The sequence below is a fragment of the Tiliqua scincoides genome, chromosome 1 (genome assembly GCF_035046505.1).
Source record: "Tiliqua scincoides isolate rTilSci1 chromosome 1, rTilSci1.hap2, whole genome shotgun sequence".
NCBI lineage: Eukaryota > Metazoa > Chordata > Lepidosauria > Squamata > Scincidae > Tiliqua > Tiliqua scincoides.
In genome coordinates this window covers 133,585,733-133,604,182 of record NC_089821.1, presented here as the reverse complement: position 1 = coordinate 133,604,182, position 18,450 = coordinate 133,585,733, and the positions used below count along the sequence as shown (strand labels likewise).

At 42.4% G+C, this 18,450-nt stretch overlaps 1 protein-coding gene across 3 annotated transcripts in view; it reads right to left on the bottom strand.

Annotated features, from left to right (window-relative positions):
• PCNT (pericentrin) overlaps positions 1-18,450 on the bottom strand; it is a 117,683-nt gene that overhangs the window by 87,324 nt on the left and 11,909 nt on the right. For all 3 annotated transcript variants that reach the window (XM_066632089.1, XM_066632175.1, XM_066632252.1), the window contains 9 exons: positions 17,379-17,543; positions 13,120-13,375; positions 12,082-12,140; positions 11,361-11,535; positions 9,053-9,177; positions 7,487-7,598; positions 5,734-5,998; positions 3,663-3,750; positions 1,803-2,019 (listed from right to left, as the gene is read on the bottom strand). In XM_066632089.1, coding sequence (XP_066488186.1) covers positions 1,803-2,019; positions 3,663-3,750; positions 5,734-5,998; positions 7,487-7,598; positions 9,053-9,177; positions 11,361-11,535; positions 12,082-12,140; positions 13,120-13,375; positions 17,379-17,543 — 1,462 coding nt within the window. The remainder of the gene's footprint in view (positions 1-1,802; positions 2,020-3,662; positions 3,751-5,733; positions 5,999-7,486; positions 7,599-9,052; positions 9,178-11,360; positions 11,536-12,081; positions 12,141-13,119; positions 13,376-17,378; positions 17,544-18,450) is intronic.

Here is an 18,450-nt window from a genome sequence, read left to right as displayed (position 1 = left end):
TTTTCCTCCAGAAATTTGTCCAATCCCATCTTAAAGGCAACTAGGCAAGATGCCATCACCACTTCCTGTGGCAAGGAGTTCCACTGATTAATTTCACGATGGATTAAAAAATTTTTCTTTTGTCTGTTCTACTCTCCCAACAATCAATTTTAGTGGATGTCCCCTGGTTCTGGTGTTATGCGAGAGGAAAAAAGGGCATCTTTCTACCCACGCTATCCATCCCCTGCATAATCTTGTATGTCTCAAGCTTGTCCCCCCTCAGGTGCCTCTTTTCTATAGAACTCTGTTGCTCTTCCTACCTATTTCAGAAATATATTTCTCAGCACTTCACAATTTTGAGCTTTAAGGGTTTCAATAATTAAAACGTTCTCCCATCTTCAAAGCAAAGAGAAGTTGACCAACTCTAATGAATTGCTTGACTGAGACTCAAGGGAAGAAAATCTTGGAGAAAACAGAAATCTTGGGAAAAGGGGGGAGTAAAAGCAGCATTATTCATGCTTATTCATGCTTTATCCTCTGATAGAAGGCTGATTAAAGCAATGAAGACTACAAAAGGCATACAAAAGAGGTGAAAACCAACAACAGACTCACCTGCAGCCATGGGCCATGCTAGGAAAAGGTAGAATTCAACTGAGGACAGCCCCACCAGTACACAAAATGAAAAACAATAAATGTTTGGTAAAGAATTTCTATAGCACTTTCCACAAACTGTATCTCAAATGTGGTGTCTCATCACTGCAACAGTTTCATATTCCTGATACAACTGGAATACTTGTACCTTCTTGAATACCTTCTTGTTTGGCAGAGATATTAGGTAGCAAAGTGAAAACAGAGGATCTCTAACAGTTTTTTTAAAAATTATTTTAAATATTTAGGATTTGCCCCAAGTTGAAGGTGGCCTCCAATTTCTATTGAGCAGGCCAGAAGACAAGAGGAACATTAATAAAAGACTCCTGCCTACTGTGAGAAAAGATTCTGTTGGTTTGTAACATGATTCTGAACATTGAGTATTGAAACCTGATATACATGTTACACATATAAATCTCAGGTTCAATTGTTGGCATCCTTTAGTCTCGGAAGACTATGGTATCGCGCTCTGAATGGTGGCCCTGGAACAGTGTCCTCTCCAGTACGCGAAGCCTGGGTAAAGTAGGTATGGAGGATAGGCTGTTACCCATGCAGCAAATCCCCCCTCTCCACGTCGCTGAAATGGTCCAATGGAAAGGCAGAGGCCAATATGGTTGGTTCCAGCGGCGTCGCAGGAGTTGCCAGAACGTGAATGTGTTCAGCCATGAACTGCCTCAGGGACTCCGGCTCCTGATTTTGCCTCAAGGTTGACTCCTGAAGCCTTTTCCTTAACTGGATGTAGCCACAAGGCAGTGGAGGTTTGGGATCAGAGTTTTCCTTCTCTCAGATGAGTTGCCTTCCCAGGCTGACGAGCCCCATCTACCCGGTGGCTGTTTAGTCGCCTCTTACGACAAGTACAGCCAAACTGAGGGCCTATTCTTATCCCCAGCCCCCAGGTTCAATTATACTTCAGGTATATGCATATGTATTCATGAAAGGGAGAAAAGTGTAAATACAACACAATTCAATACCTCTCTTAAAAGTGGAGACATGTACATAATACCACTCAAGTATAATTACCAACTCTACCCCTGCACTCATTTTCAAAATGGATAAAAATGCAAAAGCAAGCCTCTTAAACATTGTGCTTCACTAATATAGCAAGGTTCTTTTAATGTCAATGACATTTTCACAATTCAAAATCCGCAATTTATTCACAGAACAAACTATCTCACCTCTAAGATGCTCTTCTGAAATTTTGGCACGGAGTTGTTCAAGGCTTAAACAATGTTTCCTTTTCAGTTCCTCAATTTCAGAAGTATATCTATCGGAGAGATCCATTTTCATCTTCATTACGCTCTCTTGGTACTGATGTACAAGGGACGACCTCAACAATTCCATTTCATGTTTGTGTTTTTCATCCAAATGCAATTGTAAACAAGCCAGTTCTTCCTAAAGGCAAAATGCAGAAGAGATACACTATCAGAATTAAGGAAATTTAATAACTGCGATGTGCAGGGAATTACACTTTGCATTACTCAAGGTAGAAAGAGTTCACTTGGACTAAGTTGATTATAGCCTCCCTGTTCAGAAACCACTAAGGCCAGTGCTTCCCAAACTGGTGGGTCATGACACATCAAGCCAGGGAAGCGCTTGTCCCAACCCCTTTAGGAGGTGGGAAGAGGGAGAAGGCAGCAATCTGATCCCCAGGATCACACTTCTGCTGGGGGGAGGGTTTTTTATCTTACCTAAGGGAGCTTTAGCTTCTAGGAGGTGTGGGGAGTCCCATAGATACCTCTGAAGGCCTCCCCAAGCCTCCAAAATAGTAAAAAAAAACATAATTGAAAACTTCCAGTTTTTGATAATTTTCCTTTTGTTGAGGAAGCTTGGGGAGCTCTGCAGAGGTATCTGCAGGGTATCTGCAGAGGTATCCCTGTATGCCCCCCCCCCAGGCCAGCACTTCCTTAGGTAAGTTGTAAAAAACCCCTTCCAGGAGCATTCTGAGCAGCTCCTCATTGAAACTGACAATGCTGTCAGATTCAACCTAGACTTCCCAAGCATCCAGAGTCAGTCAATGCTGGGAGTGAAATGGACAACACTGACAGTGTCCCAAGTGAAACTGACAGCTACAGCAAAAGAGTTGGGGGCACTACTATACTTATGAACAAAAATACTTACAAGCATACCCCTGGAACATAGCATGTTCACAAGTATTTATTAATTAGCTTTCAAATGTTTATATCGCCCTTCATACAAGGAGCTCAGAGTAGTGTACAAGGTTCCTTCTCTCCTCACAACAATCCCATGAGGCAGGTTGTTGGCATCCTTCAGTCTCAGAAGACTATGGTGTCACGCTCTGAATGGTGGTTCTGGAACAGTGTCCTCTCCAGTGCGCGAAGCCTGGGTAAAGTAGGTATGGAGGATAGGCTGTTACCCATGCAGCAAATCCCCCCTCTCCACGTCGCTGAAATGGTCCAATGGAAAGGCAAATACGGTTGGTTCCAGCGGTGTCGCAGGAGTTGCCAGAACGTGACTGTGTTCAGCCACGAACTGCCTCAGGGACTCCGGCTCCGGATTTTGCCTCGAGGTTGACTCCTGAAGCCTTTTCCATAACTGGATGTAGCCACAAGGCAGTGGAGGTTTGGGATCAGAGTTTTCCTTCTCTCAGATGAGCTGCCTTCCCAGGCTGACGAGTCCCATCTACCCGGTGGCTGTTTAGTCGCCTCTTACGACAAGTACAGCCAAACTGAGGGCCTATTCTTATCCCCAGCCCCCAGGGGATATGAGGCAGGTATGGGAGTGATAAAGGTGGGCAAACATACACCCATCACTACAACTATGTTTCCATACATATTCTCAGTATTTGATAGGTTTCTTAACCAACTGCAGATAAAATATTGTAAATGATAACAGGAGCAAGGAAAACATGAAATGTCTATTTAAGTCAGCTAAGCTAGTGTATACAAATAACTTATTGAAAAAATACTGAAACCTTCCTAAGAGTGGGCTGCTGGACGTCATCAATTCCTCCAAAGGGCAAAAAAGCAGAAGACACATATTCAAATATGCTTTTATAAAGAGCGTTAACAATTTACCTTGTGGTGCTCCAGCTGCTGAGTTAGCTGCTCAAACAGATCACGTCTCTCTTTTTCAGTCATCTCTTCTAAAAGTGTGATAGATGGACTGCAATGGGGGGAATTTTAGTAAAAATAAATAACATTTACTAATAATTGAAATAAATAAAGCACAGACTTAGCTTGCAATCCTATACCCAATTTACAGGGAGTAAGGCTCACTGAACTCAACGGTGCTTACAATAGGATTGTGCTGTTAAGCATGCAAACGATATGCTGGCTTTAGGGACTTTACATGTGCCATCTACATCCCCTATTCACGATAAGCCACAGTGCCATAATACAGGAAAGCGTTTGCCTGAACTGGGCTGTATATCGGCAGTCATTTCCATAATTGCATCTTCACTTTTTCCAATGATCACAATCAAAGGATGAGAGGTAGCACTATCTATATACAGTTTAGTTCACACTAACTCAACACTGTACAGTCAGGAGCATCCAATTTCTGAGACTTGCAACAGTCAATACGTATAAACCTGTAGAGTTGGTTAGTGACAGTGCCCTAAGTTTCTGCCCTAAGGCAGGATACCTTACTTATATATGTAAAGTATCTCTGTGGAACTCTTGCCTTTTACAACCTTTTCATGAAAGCCTCCAAAAGGAACAGCCGCCCTGGGTCCCTTTGGGGAGAAGGGCGGGATATAAATAAAGTTTTATTATTTTATTATTATTATTATATCTGAACAGAGTTCACTGAGTTCATAATCCTATTATATAAACATCCACTACTGAGTTTAGACTGCTTTGTTTCAGCAGCCCAGTTAGGAGGGAACAGAGTTTTTATTGTTGTGATAATTTAACAATCAGAAGTCAGATTCCCTAGCTGATTTACTGCAAATCATTCACAGATCTAGCAGTAGATCTCAGTTATTTTCTACCCCATTTTAGAAGTTTTTCTTGTTCTGTCTGCCTGTAACAGAAGTCTGCCTGAAGTTGAGAGAGAGAAGAACAAGCTGTGTAAGACCCTGACCACTGTTACTGGTTTTTCTTTTACCTCAGATGGGTTCTATTAAAAATTTAAAAGTCACAAAGGTTGCACTCATCAACTGCCACCAACCGAAATAAACTTTCCTTTATCCTGCTAAAGCAGATCCAGCAATATTGATAAGTAAAGTGTAGCATAACAGTATAAGTAGTTGCAGAGGGTTTTCAATCCAGGGGGAAATTATCAAAACAAACAAAAATAGAATAACTCAAAATCAAATCATTTAGCCTTCAAACAATAAAGAAAAACTTTCTAATCTGCCTTTAAAAAGCAGACTCTCTTTGTCTCAGGATGGAATAAAGTGGTAAAGTACATAAAAACTTATCTATACCCAGTTCCTTTTTCAGGTCATTTCTCAGTGCCTTAACCAGAACTAGCCAAATATTTGCTACACCACCTCAATGTGGAATAGCTGCAGCTAGACAATGCATCTCTTCAAAACAAATCTAACCCTTTCAGCAATGACAGATGATATCCTCAACTGAGGATTTCATTAAAAGTCTATCAAGGAAATATGCTAATAAGAGGTTTCAATTCATCATACTAATGAAGGAAAAATTGAGTAATTAGTTTTTGCAAAAAGAAGGTAGACAATTCACACAAACACTTTCTGAAAAGGCCTGATATTGGAAAATGCTGTAATAGGATCCTCATGGCGTGTGACAAATAACAGAATTCCTATAAAATGAACTAGGTTTGCAGGCTATCCAAAACTGATTGAAGCTTTCAGGACAGAAGCCAGAATGTCAAACTGCCCTCAACCTTCATCATCATGAACAACAGGAACACAGCTTACCATACAAGAGCTTGGTGCTATTGCCAGCATGAATGAGCAGTAGTGACAGAGGCTCCCTGCTAGCCAGGACCACAGGTCAAGAATAAGGATAAAGTGTGTTTAGTCATTCCTCCTGTGTTTACTGCCAGGAGCAACCACACTTACAAAGGGCCTTCATCACATATTTTCTTCTCATTATCAGTTGCATACATGAATCACACCAAAAAAAACTGATGCCACATATTAATGTAATATTAAATTATTTGCATCACCCAATTTCCACATGTTGTTCTTGATCATTCTCCAACTCCAGCAAACTGTAATCCTTCATTTCCTGCAGTCTCTGATGCAGCATCATTAATTCTTCTCTGTAGTTTTCTTCCACAGCCTTTAACTTCTGTTCAAAATAAAGTCTCAATTGTTCCAATTCCGTTTCATGGGCACTTTTGTTTTTGTCCCATTTCAGCTGAAAATCTTTCTTCAGGTATTCAATTTCTTCCATATGAGATGTGCGAGCAAGCAGCTGTTCTTTCAACTCTGAGGAAGAGGAGGAAAAAGATAATTGCTTATCTCTTTAATTTCTTTTATGCATTCTACTGGTAGGGGTTGCTGAAAAACAGCTATAAAGTACCCTCTAGCTGCACACTGAGCAGCATGTTGCCAGGGTGATGCCAGGAAGGCTGGAGTCTTCCCATGCATCATCAAGCGCCACCCACACACCAAGGAAGTTAAGATGTTGGGGGAGCCGGGAGGAACAGGGAGGCTGCCGGAGGGGGTGTACCCAGCAGCATGCCAGACCTTATCCCCTCCAGCAGCAGCCTCTCCCCCAGCCATGCCTCCAGGTTGCTGCCTTTTGCCCTTTGCCAGCTACCTGAATGTAGTGGAGGGGGCAAGGGGCCCTCGGGAGCTCACAAACCAGCCACTGAAAGCATCTCCCACACACCACAAACAGATAAACAGGAATCACCACAAACAGGAAAAGTTCCCCCATGCTGCCGCAGCCTGGCTGGGTACGAGAGTGAAGAATGTCTCCTTATACACAGCTGCTGAGACAAGACAGGCAGCATGAAGACAGAGAGAGACAGGCCAGCCCTCACAGGCATCCTACACAAGAGGTGATTAATGAAAGCCAAATTCTCCACCTAGAGGGTTCATGTGATCTCTCTCTCTCTCTCTCTCTCTCTCTCTCTCTCTCTTATATCCTCTTCTCTGCACAACCTCTAGATTAGAACTACTGAAGCAGGTCAGTGTCTCTTAAAGTTGTTCACCAACAAGGGATTCACATTCAAAAAGCTCTCTCTCCACACAATGGTTTTCCGAACCGGAAATAACCTCAAATAATGATAACCTGCCAAGAGCTTCCCCCACTCCAGAGCTAGGGAGAGCAAAGATAAAAGACACGCCCCCTCCCTGCAGTAGCTCAACAGGTATCTCCCCTACTGCACTATACACAGTGGGCTTGCCTGCACAGGCAACCTGCTGCTTTCCTTTCACATTTGGAGTGATCTGAGGCAGCTCTGAATTTGTGCCGGCTGAGTCAGACCAGTGCAGGGAACTGGTGAGGGAAGAATGGGGGTGTTCCAGGGCAGGGGAGGGCAGGCAGCAGGTGGGCAGACCATGACTTAGAGGGGGTGGGACCAGGACCCAGCACTTATGCCAGATCCTAACCTCCCTTCCAGGTGGCCCTGGCTTACACATGGCTGCTCAGATCTGCATCACCTCTTTAGGTGGGGCAGATCCAAATAGCCCCATTGGGGGAGTTTCTGTGCAACACAGTGTTAGAGGAAGGAATTCCCCTTACTCCAAGTTGTGCTGTGAACCGGCCTTGCCTTGTTCTGGATGCAGCACAGGCCAGTTGGCTTACCTGCTCCAAGGGAGGTTAGGAGTAGACTGCCCATCCTTCAACATGCCACCAGAAGACGGTGGAAAATACCAAACAGTTTGAATGATACAGATTCTGATCACACTCTTCAAAACTGGTTAGAAAATTAACTAGAATGCATCTTATTAGGTATTTAAATTTACCACTTAATTCTTGCCGACTTGCCCGTGCACTATCTAGCTGGGACCAAAGTTGTCTGATTTCTTCTTGTGAATCTGCCTTTATCCTTTCAAGTTCAGCCTGAATTTTCTCTACCTATGAAAGATAAAATAAGTTCTTACACCAGCCAATTTTCAGGATTCATGTTGCATAAATATGTGAAAGGGAAAAAATGACCTGTTCTCAGTAAAAGTACCAAAATATTGAATTATAGAGGATTTGGATCATTTTACAAGTGCAAGAATGCATCTATTAATACTGTTAGTATGTTGATTACATACATATAATAAAACAGATGGGTTAATCTCAAAGAGTAACCACAATTTAAATACCTCATTTTTCTCCTTCAGGCTTCTGTCAGTAGCACTTGAATAACTCTACAACAACTCTGCATTGTTGCGTACTTCACAGCAATAGCCTTCACAGCAATAGCCATCTTTTATTTCATTTTCAAAAATTTATTGACTAGAACTATGGATAACTTGAAGCCACAGCTGTCCTTCCACAAAGAAGTGTATGATCTGTTGCAAGGTTCTTAGCTCTTCACCAGTTTGGAATTTGGGAGTTTCAGGAGGTCCCTTTACTATTTACAGGCTACCTTTACTATTCCTTTTTTGGTATGGGACTGTGCCAAGCTAAAGGCTCCCACTGCATTTTGGTGACAATGCCTGAATAGCTTTTTGGCACTCACGTTTTCTGAGAATTATCAAATAAGTTTGGGTTGAATACAAAGTCATGTCATACATGATCAAGATGGTAAGAACACTAGTTATAGGGATCCATAAGAGAATACTTTATTCTGCAGAATTTAGCAGAATCTGAAGGCAGATTAGCTTTGTTGAGAGCAATTATTGTATTTCTGAAGCAAGAGAGTGCCAAACACTATGAAACAAGTATTCCTAGATGCTGTCACATCAGAAGAACCTCAGACATGCAAGGATATGTTGTGTATTATATCCTATTAAACATATTTCCATGCGATATTGCCTGCTGGTAGTATCTTACGCCAACCACTAACCCAACTCCCAAGGACAGCCATGAATTGGATTCCATATAAGAGGAAACGAAAACCAGGACGTCGAAAGATCATATGGAAAAAAACCTTCATTGAAGACCTCATGGCCATCAACCTGTCATAAGATGAAGCCGAGGCTCTGCAATTGATGGGGTACAAGCGGTGTCACAGGAGTTGCCAGAACGTGACTGTGTTCAGCCATAAACTGCCTCAGGGACTCCGGCTCCGGATTTTGCCTCGAGGTTGACTCCTGAAGCCTTTTCCATAACAAGGCAGTGGAGGTTTGGGATCAGAGTTTTCCTTCTCTCAAATGAGCTGCCTTCCCAGGCTAACGAGTCCCATCTACCTACCTTGAGGCTGTTTAGTCTACTCAATACGGAGCACACAAATACAGTGTTTCCCATGTTATGAGTGCTCTTAAATGAGAAAACTTTATTAAACAAGTATGAAAAGTTTGTGCCACTATCAAATTATATTTTCATTCCCAACATAAACAACTGCAGTTAACTCTCAACATGAAAAAATGAATATGAACCTCTTGCTGTAACTCCTCCTCACGTTTCTTGCTTTGGTCTTTTATTTCTTGCAACTTTTGTTCATGTTCAGTTTGCAGCTTTGTCATGGCCAAATGGTAATGATTTTCCAGGGTTTTATACTCCACTGCAAAATAATGCATTATGTTACTAAAATTATCTTATAGACAGATATCAGACATTTGAAAAGTTTTCTTTAAAGAAAGTCAGAAAAATAGAGAATATGGCTCTCTAGGATGTTCAGAGGCCTTCCCTAGTGCTATTATCAAACCTCTTGCAGATTAATTGAATCTTGGATTTTGAGAAATCTGAAGTATGTAATCAACCTTTGAGTTACAGTCCTTCCTGTGAGATCATCATTTGAAATCTGTGTCTCTGATACTAGGAGGATATTAAAAATATCTGAAGGAGGTCAGTAGTGAAGTTTTGTTTCATTTGTACAATGCTGATCAATAAATTTTACAATAGGCTTAAATTTACACACTACTGAACCAGCACAGAAATGCAGTCACTTCACTTTTTTTGTTGTTGTAACAGAGGTTCGTAATTGCATTCATCTTAAAATAATTGGGAAGAATTATGTTATTTATCAGGAGGCTAATTAGGAAGTAAATTAAAGAGCCTCCTGAGCAAATGCCACATGCCAAAACATTTCCATCTTATTCTGAATTTGTTCATGTACTTATCCAACCTGTTTAAAAATATTCTGCAAAGGAGATCTGTTTCCAGCTTTTACAATGATGGATCACTTTTTGCAACCAGAAGATCATTAATTCCTATGCCTTAGATATTGGCAGTCTGCAGCCACTGAGTAGCAATACCCAGCAGTGTCTTCTTGTTTGCAGAAGGCATGTCAGGTTTATCTTGGAGTTCTATGACCATTCCGCAAAATCATAGAATTTTAATCTGAAGTCTGTGTATCAGTCTGTCCTTTCCCCATATTATCTCCCATATTCTATATTATTTTGATTACCTTTGGGATTGGTGGCATGATCAGAGAACCAAGGGAGAAAAAGAACTCCCCCCCCCCCAAAAAAAAGGCATTTGGAAATGACCAAAGGCCAGTCTATGCGTTACTCAGTACTTCAAGTGGAAGGCACTTAAGACAGTTTCTGTTTTGCAGTTATAATGTGCAGAGCAACTTATCATGATTCCTCATATTAACAAAAAGTGCTTCTGACAACTGCTGGCAAAGGTATGGAAATGTACACTGTAAGCTGCTCATCTTATTTGTGTCTGTGTAGAGCAGCCAATATGCAAGAGCTGTTTCAAGCAGTTTTCCATATCAAGGCTATAAATATATAAATCAACTCCCACAAGGGAGATACTAAGGCTGCAATCCTATACACACTCACCTGGGAGTAAGTCCCAATGAATGCAATCTGACTTACTTCTGAGTAGACATGCATAGAATTGCATTGTAAGTGGGTTAACTAGAAAAGGTGTGATAATTAATGACATCCCCAGAGGTTGGTTAATGACAAATCTAGGCCACCTTTCAGTGAACAGAAAATCAACTCTAGTTATTAAACATAAGTGGCAAAATGTGTGCTACAGAACTATCCCAAGGATGCTAGAAAGAGAGACCTGATAATCCAGAGGAGATGAAGTAAGAGCAATCAGAGAAACAATAAGAGAATCAGGAGAAAGTCTATCAGAGAGACAAGGAAGAACACAGTAACAGACATAGAAGGACAGTAAATCAATAAAAACAAGAACAGAGAGAACTGAAAACCTTGTTAAGCATGAGCTTTGTTGTAAAGGAGTAAGTGTAGGGGACTGAAAAGAGTCAAGAAAGCTGAATGAGAGTCGTGGTGTTCAGGGGCCAAACTACACTTTTAAGAATTCTGGAGGTGACAAGAACAGTCCAATTGTGATGAGATATAAAGAAGAAGAGGACAAAGAATTTAGGGAAGGTTTGGGTGCACAACCATTTCAGTCCGTCCCCCCCTCATTCAACCAACAGGAGTACACATAGTAAATGATCACCATAGGCTGGTGTAGCAATTAAAACAGATAAGCAATTAAAACAGCTGAATAAATTACCTAGCTAATATTATTTTGAAGTCTGCAGTCTGGCTTTAAATTAAAATTGAACCAGAAACTGAATTAAATGGTGTCAGACATTCACACACCAAGCACTTCCTCATACGTTTGACAGCCATATACCTCCTTCATTCTACTGACATCAATATGGCATAGCACCCATTATTTAATGGCAGTATACTCAGTCATGCATCCAATATTTTCCTAAGCGTCTCAAAATCATATATTAACAATGATAAACTGTTTCCAAAATACAACACCTACTTTTGGTCTGTTCCTTTTCAAGAGACAGACTCTCCAACCTTCCTTTTAATTCTTCAACTTCTGCTGTCAAAGTTCTTTTCATCTCATTTAATTCAGTCTGATGTCTCACAGATAACTCTTCGGACATGTCCTTTAAACTGTTGTCTGTACTCAACTGCCATTCTTTCTTAAGATTCTAAAAGGAAATGAAATCTAACATTTAAAATTTAAAATACAGTACCTGAAAAATCCACACATTTTTCTTAAAAAGCAATTCTTCCAGTCTGGCCACTTGGCAACCACTGAGTTCACTTTCTGCTAGACCTTTTCCACTACTCAAACGTGCTTTCCAAAGCACTTTGCTTTTTGAAGAAGCTAACAAACATATCTGTTTTTATCTCATGTTTACTTTGGAGCTGCCAAATGTTTTCCTGTGATTGGAAACACAGTTTATGTACACACATCTTGTGAAGCCACAAGTGTGAGCTACAAATAAGTGAATGAAAGTGTGTGCGGACAACACAAAATGACAACATACCTTGCTGTATCCATTACCTGCACTGCTATTCTCTGAACAAACTATGTTGTATGGCACCTGAAAACTCACACACTTATCAGGGTATTTAAAATTTTAATATAGCCCCTATTTTCATTAATGTATTCATATGGTCTATTATCTACACACCATTTTAAGGAACTCATTACAATTTGATTTATTAAAGTAAAAAACGATATACATAACCTCCAATATTTGGGCATTTTTCTCCTCTATTTCCAATGCTGTTTTCTTCTTCTCTCTATCTGAAAAGTGAAGCAAATTGCAACACAAACATTTAACATAACAGTTAATATAAAAGTTTCAAACAAACCAATCAAAGCAAATTCTCTACTTCCTTAACTTCTAAACTTACAACCTTATCCAAACTTTTGTCCATTCCCTTTACCACTACAAGGTGCTGGCAAAATATTCTGATTTCTACAAAATTTTAAAATACAAAAAGCAATTTTTAAGAATTTGAGTAGAGAATTTTTCATTTCACTGACAATTTGGATTTTCTGGATGAAGAGTACAACTAGCCATGCCTGCAGTTAGTGATTTCAGACCTTATACATTATTTGTGGCAAAACATTATCACTTTTAAATTTTAAGGTATGTCTACTATGATGGAAATTGCCACTCATTTTGCCTTCAGTTAATAAAGGAAAAAAGTCATTAAGTACCTTACTGTTCAGTTCCTATCCCCACCAGTTTACGCAATGAGGCCAAGCCATGGAGGCATGTACTACATGCTATGGTGGGGGGAGGCACTATCAGGAAGTCTCCTTGAGGTATGGTCCATTTTGTTCCCTTACCCCCAGGCAGACCCCCAATGGCCTATGGGTCTCCTCAGACCTATGCCAACTCTACAGCTGGCATAGGTCCAAGGAGAGAAAGGAGCAGCATGGGCTAAATTTGACAGGATAGCATCCATGTCTGCTGCTGAGATCTGCTCCCTACGGCCTTTTCCCCATCTCTTGCCCTCCCTCCAAACTGCCCAGTTACTCTCTCTGCCCTCCCCACCCACGACACACCTCCTCCACCATTTTACCAGGGTCAGTGCAGCACCCAGAGCCACTTCCGCACATACATTGTGGCAGTGGCCAAGCAACACATGAGTAGACATTTTGTGCTGCTCTAAAGCAGGTTGTATGGCCAGCAGGGTGGACAGCCCAGAAAACTGGGCAGTTAGTCTAGTCTTCTACAGAAACAACATTTGGCTGAAATCTACAACCTATATACCTAGGTCACACTGGTGCTTAAGAGCAATTTCTTCTTTTTCCTCCTGATTCTGTTCCTTAATATGTTCCATCTCAAACTGATATCTACTTTGTAGAACTGCTATTTCTTGAGCATGCTTATCATTGAGCGTCTCGCGTAGTTCTATAAGAGCGATTTCCTTCTCCTTCCTCAGATTAGTCTGTATCAGCTCCAGCTGGGATGTGTGTATATTATTTGAATTGAGTCTTAATGCTTCCACTTTAAGATTATACAGAGCCTGTGGTGTAGAAAGACAACAGAAGCATTGGAAAATATGCCTTTTTGCAATTATATTGTTTTTATAATATCGTCGGATTACAATATCGGGGAGCCTAGATGGTCAAGTCCCCAACGCCAGTGCAACCTCAGCATGACACAATATCATCAGCACAGGGGAATTGAGGAAGGTGTTCTCTGACATAGGGCTGTGATGTGAGCAAAGAATCGCCTACTGGTATGATCTTCTGCCAGGCTCACCTAGGCAACATACCATCAATAGCCACATGAAAAGGTATCCTAGAGCCCAATTCTATACTTGGGATACACCACGGTGTACATTCCTCTGGCTGGTGTATGTCCATGGACAGTAGCACTACAGTCCACCCACCAGTGGATGCACCCTGAACACCAGTGCAACTGCCCCCGTGAAGATGAGGAGGAGTTTGGGATATAATGTGGGTGAAATGCAAAGGCAATGTACACCACATCCTAAACCTCCTTCAGATTATGGACACACACCCAATTCTAGAAAAATGCTATGTCAACAACAGAGCTAGCATAAGAAGTACACCCACAGAGAACAATGGGGTGGAAAAAATACCCAAAAAATCCTAATGTCCTGCCACCCTTAACTCCACCCACTTTCCTATGATGGAGTATAGGATACAGATTGCACAGTGCAGCCAATCACAGCACTATTCACTACCCAGATTATGTGTGGCATGGAGCTCTATGGATACTGTCATTCACATTTAGAACACACAAAAGGAAAACTTTGATGAGGAGAAATGTCGTTTAGAGCCCAAATCTGAGCTTGGCATGCCGGCTTATCGTTGTCATTCACCTCGCAAACATGCCAGAAAGCATGTTTCTGAGGGTTAGCACCAGCCGCGTTCCACCACCCGGTGGTCACATGGACCACCTGCAACAGAGAGGTGAGCCGGGAAGCAGGGAGGAGGCGTTCTGGGGCAGGGGGAGGCTGGCGGAAGTATGGCGAGGAGAGAGCAGGATGGGAGGAAGGTGGGACCAATGGAGTTTGGCTCCACCAGATCCAGAGTGCTTTGTCGGACTGCACAGTCTGACACAGGACTCTTTGATTCTGCGCTGGCTCAAGAGCCACTGCAGAATCAAGTAGCCCCATTATGAGGCCACACCCCTTACTCAGGGAAAAGGGACTTTAGTCCCCCTCAGTTGAGGAGGCGGCGGTAGCTGCCTGGGGTGAGTTGGATGCAGTGGCTGCCATTTTGGCACTGTGGCAGCCCCACACACTGGGCAGGTCAGGATTAGGCTGCCCGTCAGTCAGTCAGTCCTTTATTGGCATAGTGTATACAACATTACATATGTTTCATACAGACCTACATGTTACTAGTGTTCACTAAGTGTTCACTAGTCCAACTCTTAACAATAACACATAAAAAAGCTGCCATTCTCTCCACTTTGCCAGCCACCTCAGTAGATAGAACCAGACCTTGTCCTAAACCCTCCACCCTCTATATGCAAACGTGAAACTGTATCTATGTCCCACCCACATCAACAGAGCCTTTCGGTATATGGCACCCCTTTAAATCTGCCATACAACAAGGTGAATGGCAGGGCACTGTACCTAGCTACTGAGAATGCCCTTTGTTGATGGAGTTCAGCCAAGCCAGTGTCTCCATCCAGCAGGGACTGACCAGTCTCTAAACCAGCCATTTTCAACCACTGTGCCATGGCACATTGGTGTGCCGCGAGTGGTCCACAGGTGTGCCACAGAAATTCGGGGGAAGGTCATTTATTAGTACGGCCAATGGGGATTGTAGGCCCCCACTGGCAGCATGATGTGCCTTGTCAATTGTCAAAAACCTGATGGTGTGCCTTAACAATTTTAGTGCCTTGTCAGTGTGCCATGAGATGAAAAAGGTTGAAAATCACTGCTCTAAACAAAGAACTGAATAAGGGACACAACCAGGTAAGCTCAGGATTTTACACAAGAAAGAGGATTGTATCCATTCCATTGAATGATTCAACACATTTAGCCAGATCGGGACACCATAAACAACTTGAGGTATGATTTTTGCCCTGAAAACTAATAGGGCAACCGGCACTAATAGCTGTTACCTCTATTAAAATAAAATTGTATGATGGACTGAGCTGAAAGCCACGGTGCACTAACTATTGTTTAATGATGCAGGGCCCAGGAATATTTATAATGGAACTTAATTCCCGAATATTCAAACTGCTTTACCTGCTCAATACTGTTTCCCTTAAGAGTCCAGCAGAACTTTCTCCATGTTTTGGCAAAAACCACAAGCTCTGATTTACTGTAATTGAATTGTAACTTATTATCCAAATATTCTGCACAGCTATTTATCAGACGTTTCATACCCAGACGAATCTCGGAGAGAATTACTGCATCATCTGTGTAAGGCAGTAGGGAGACAAGGTGCTACCTGAGTCTTGGGCTGTGGGATTCCACTCCGGCTAGATGGGAAACTAAGAGCCCAATCCTGAGCTCAGTGTGCTGGCTCACTGCTAGTGTGCACTGTCACAAGCATGCCATAATGCACGTTTGCAGACCCTAGCACCAGTGGTCCGCCAGTGCTAGCCCAGTGCTGGTTGATACTGGGTTAGCATCAGGCAAGCACTGGAGCTCCGCTGTTCGGCAGTCATGCGGACCACCAAGCAGCAGAGAGGTAGGCGGAGACATGGGGGGAGGCATTCTGGGGAGGCGTTCTGGGGGAGGGGAGGGGCAGGAGGAAGGTAGGACCAGTGGCTAGCCGCCTGACATGGAGGCTCTTCATTCTACACCAACCTTCGGGTCACCGTGGAATTGAGTAGCCCCATTGCAGGGCTACTCACTTTACCCAGGGGAAGGGAACAAAAGTCTCCTCCTGAGGAGCTGCCAGTGGCTGCCTGGAGCACACAGTGGAAGCCATTTTTGGCACTACTGCAGCCCCGCATGCTGGGCAGCTCAGGATTGGGCTGTAAATCATTTAAGAGATTAAATAAGGTAGAAGCTAGGATAGAGAACTAGTAAAAGGGCACTTGGCACAGAGCACTGTGCACAACTAATCACTACAATAGTGAAGGGAAGCTCTCTGTGGATATGAGCCCCATGTTCTGCTGCTGTAGGCAATGAGGACAGGGAAGGAGGACAGGGAAGACAGCATAATGACAGCTAGCAATGACGTAAAGGGTGTGGGGCATGTATGGGCATGGCTAGATGAGTGGGCTGCTACAACAGGTGATTTGTGCCATACCCAATGATTGGCCCATGCACTGCTTGTCACTAAGCTAACACCACCCTGCTTTGCTGCATGCTCCTGAGGATTGCCGTGTGACTCATTCTAGTTCTTTCCCTGGCCAAAGGGTTCCTACCAGCTGGTGAAGTTTCTTACACGGACTCAAACCCTTGCCATGTGTCTTGTGTGTTTACCTTCCATGACTACTCTTGTACTTCCCATAGCTACCCTTGAGGTATCTTTCTGTCTTTGCTCTGCTGTTGTAAAAATGGTATTTCTTGGACATGTCTTTACATCAATGGTATAAGGGGACTTGAACCTAGGATGCTAGGATTCTTTGGGGTTCTCTGCTTCTGCCTCTTTGCTGCTTATACCACAGAAGCTCCTGAAGGGGGGCCGGGGTACTGTAGCATGTGTGTGCCCGTGTCAGTCACTGGGGCATCTCCCCATGTTTGATGGGAGTAATTGTTGCCACAGTGCTCATTCTTAGGGACTGCAATTATGCCAGCAGTGGCTGCTATTTACTCCTGCCCCTGCCCTGCTGGTTTCACCCTTGGTGGTACTTCTATGGCAGTCAGCATTGGGGCTGAGTGGTCGCAATGACAGGCTTCATGGATGTCAAACCAAATGTCAATCTAACATCAGGTTTCCACTCCATGGACTGTGACAGGATTTTCATAGACATTGGGGGATGTTCTCTTTTTATACATGGCCTGTTTTTGTGAACTTTCAGCAGCCTTAGTAATATTACTAGTAATATTAGTAAGGTCCTTAGTAATATTACTATGGTTAATATTGTACCTCTGCTTGCTGCATTTCTTCTTGATGCGTAGTTTCCATTTTTTGCTGCAACTCATCCATCAACTGCTCTTGCTCCTTCATTAATTTTGTGTGCAACTCTTTGATTTCATCCTCATGCTGAGCAATTAGTTCAGCTATTTCACGATCATGTTCTCTTTCATGAACCTTAAGAGAAGAGTGCTCATATCAGGGTGGATAAATATCAATTATTTAAAAAGAATACTGAATTTTAAAAAAAACTATAATACAAGACAAGACACAAAACCTTTATTAGCATATTTAAAATACAAACAGTGTAAAACAAAAGATTGGATGGAGGGATGCATGAATCAGACAGTTCACCTCCAGCCGTAGCTACATAGGCTCAACCATTTGTGACCATCACAGAGATATGTCTCTTGATTATCATATTTATATATTTAGCTACCACCCCAGAAAGCTCTTCATTTGCTTCACTGAGTATGTAGGCAATTTTATTCTGGTCACTCCAATCCAAGAAAGCAGCCAAGATTGGCAATAAGTTACTTACGCGAAGATCCTGATATATTGGACAGTGTAATAATATGTGAGGGAGTGTTTCTCTATTCTTCTGCCTGCATGGGTAAACTCTATCTGCAACTGGGATACCTATATCTGCCAAATAACTGCTCAGATAGAATGACATTACATCTTGCAAGGGTAAATGCCCTTCGTTCTTGGGGGCATTCCAGAAAGTAAAAATACTTAGGCCTCCTTACAGGTAAAATGGAAAGATGGAGATGTACTGGAGAGCAGATTTTGTAAGCATTACTATAGAGATCCTGTTGCTTGATGTCAAGGAGTCTTGGTTTCACGGCTCTATAAAGTCTGTTCTGAGGATAACACACCTAACAAATCTGAGGAGAGCCCCACAGAGCAGATTTTCTTGCTCAAAAGAGCTAAGCCTGGAAAGAGTGGGGAATCAGATAAGAGACCCCAAATCAGGCTAGCCTGATCTTTCTGGTGATACACTCTAAGCCAATATCTAAAAGTTCTGAGCCATGCCAGAGTTTCCATTCTGGTGTCCTGCTTCCAAACAAAGAGTTGCATAGGC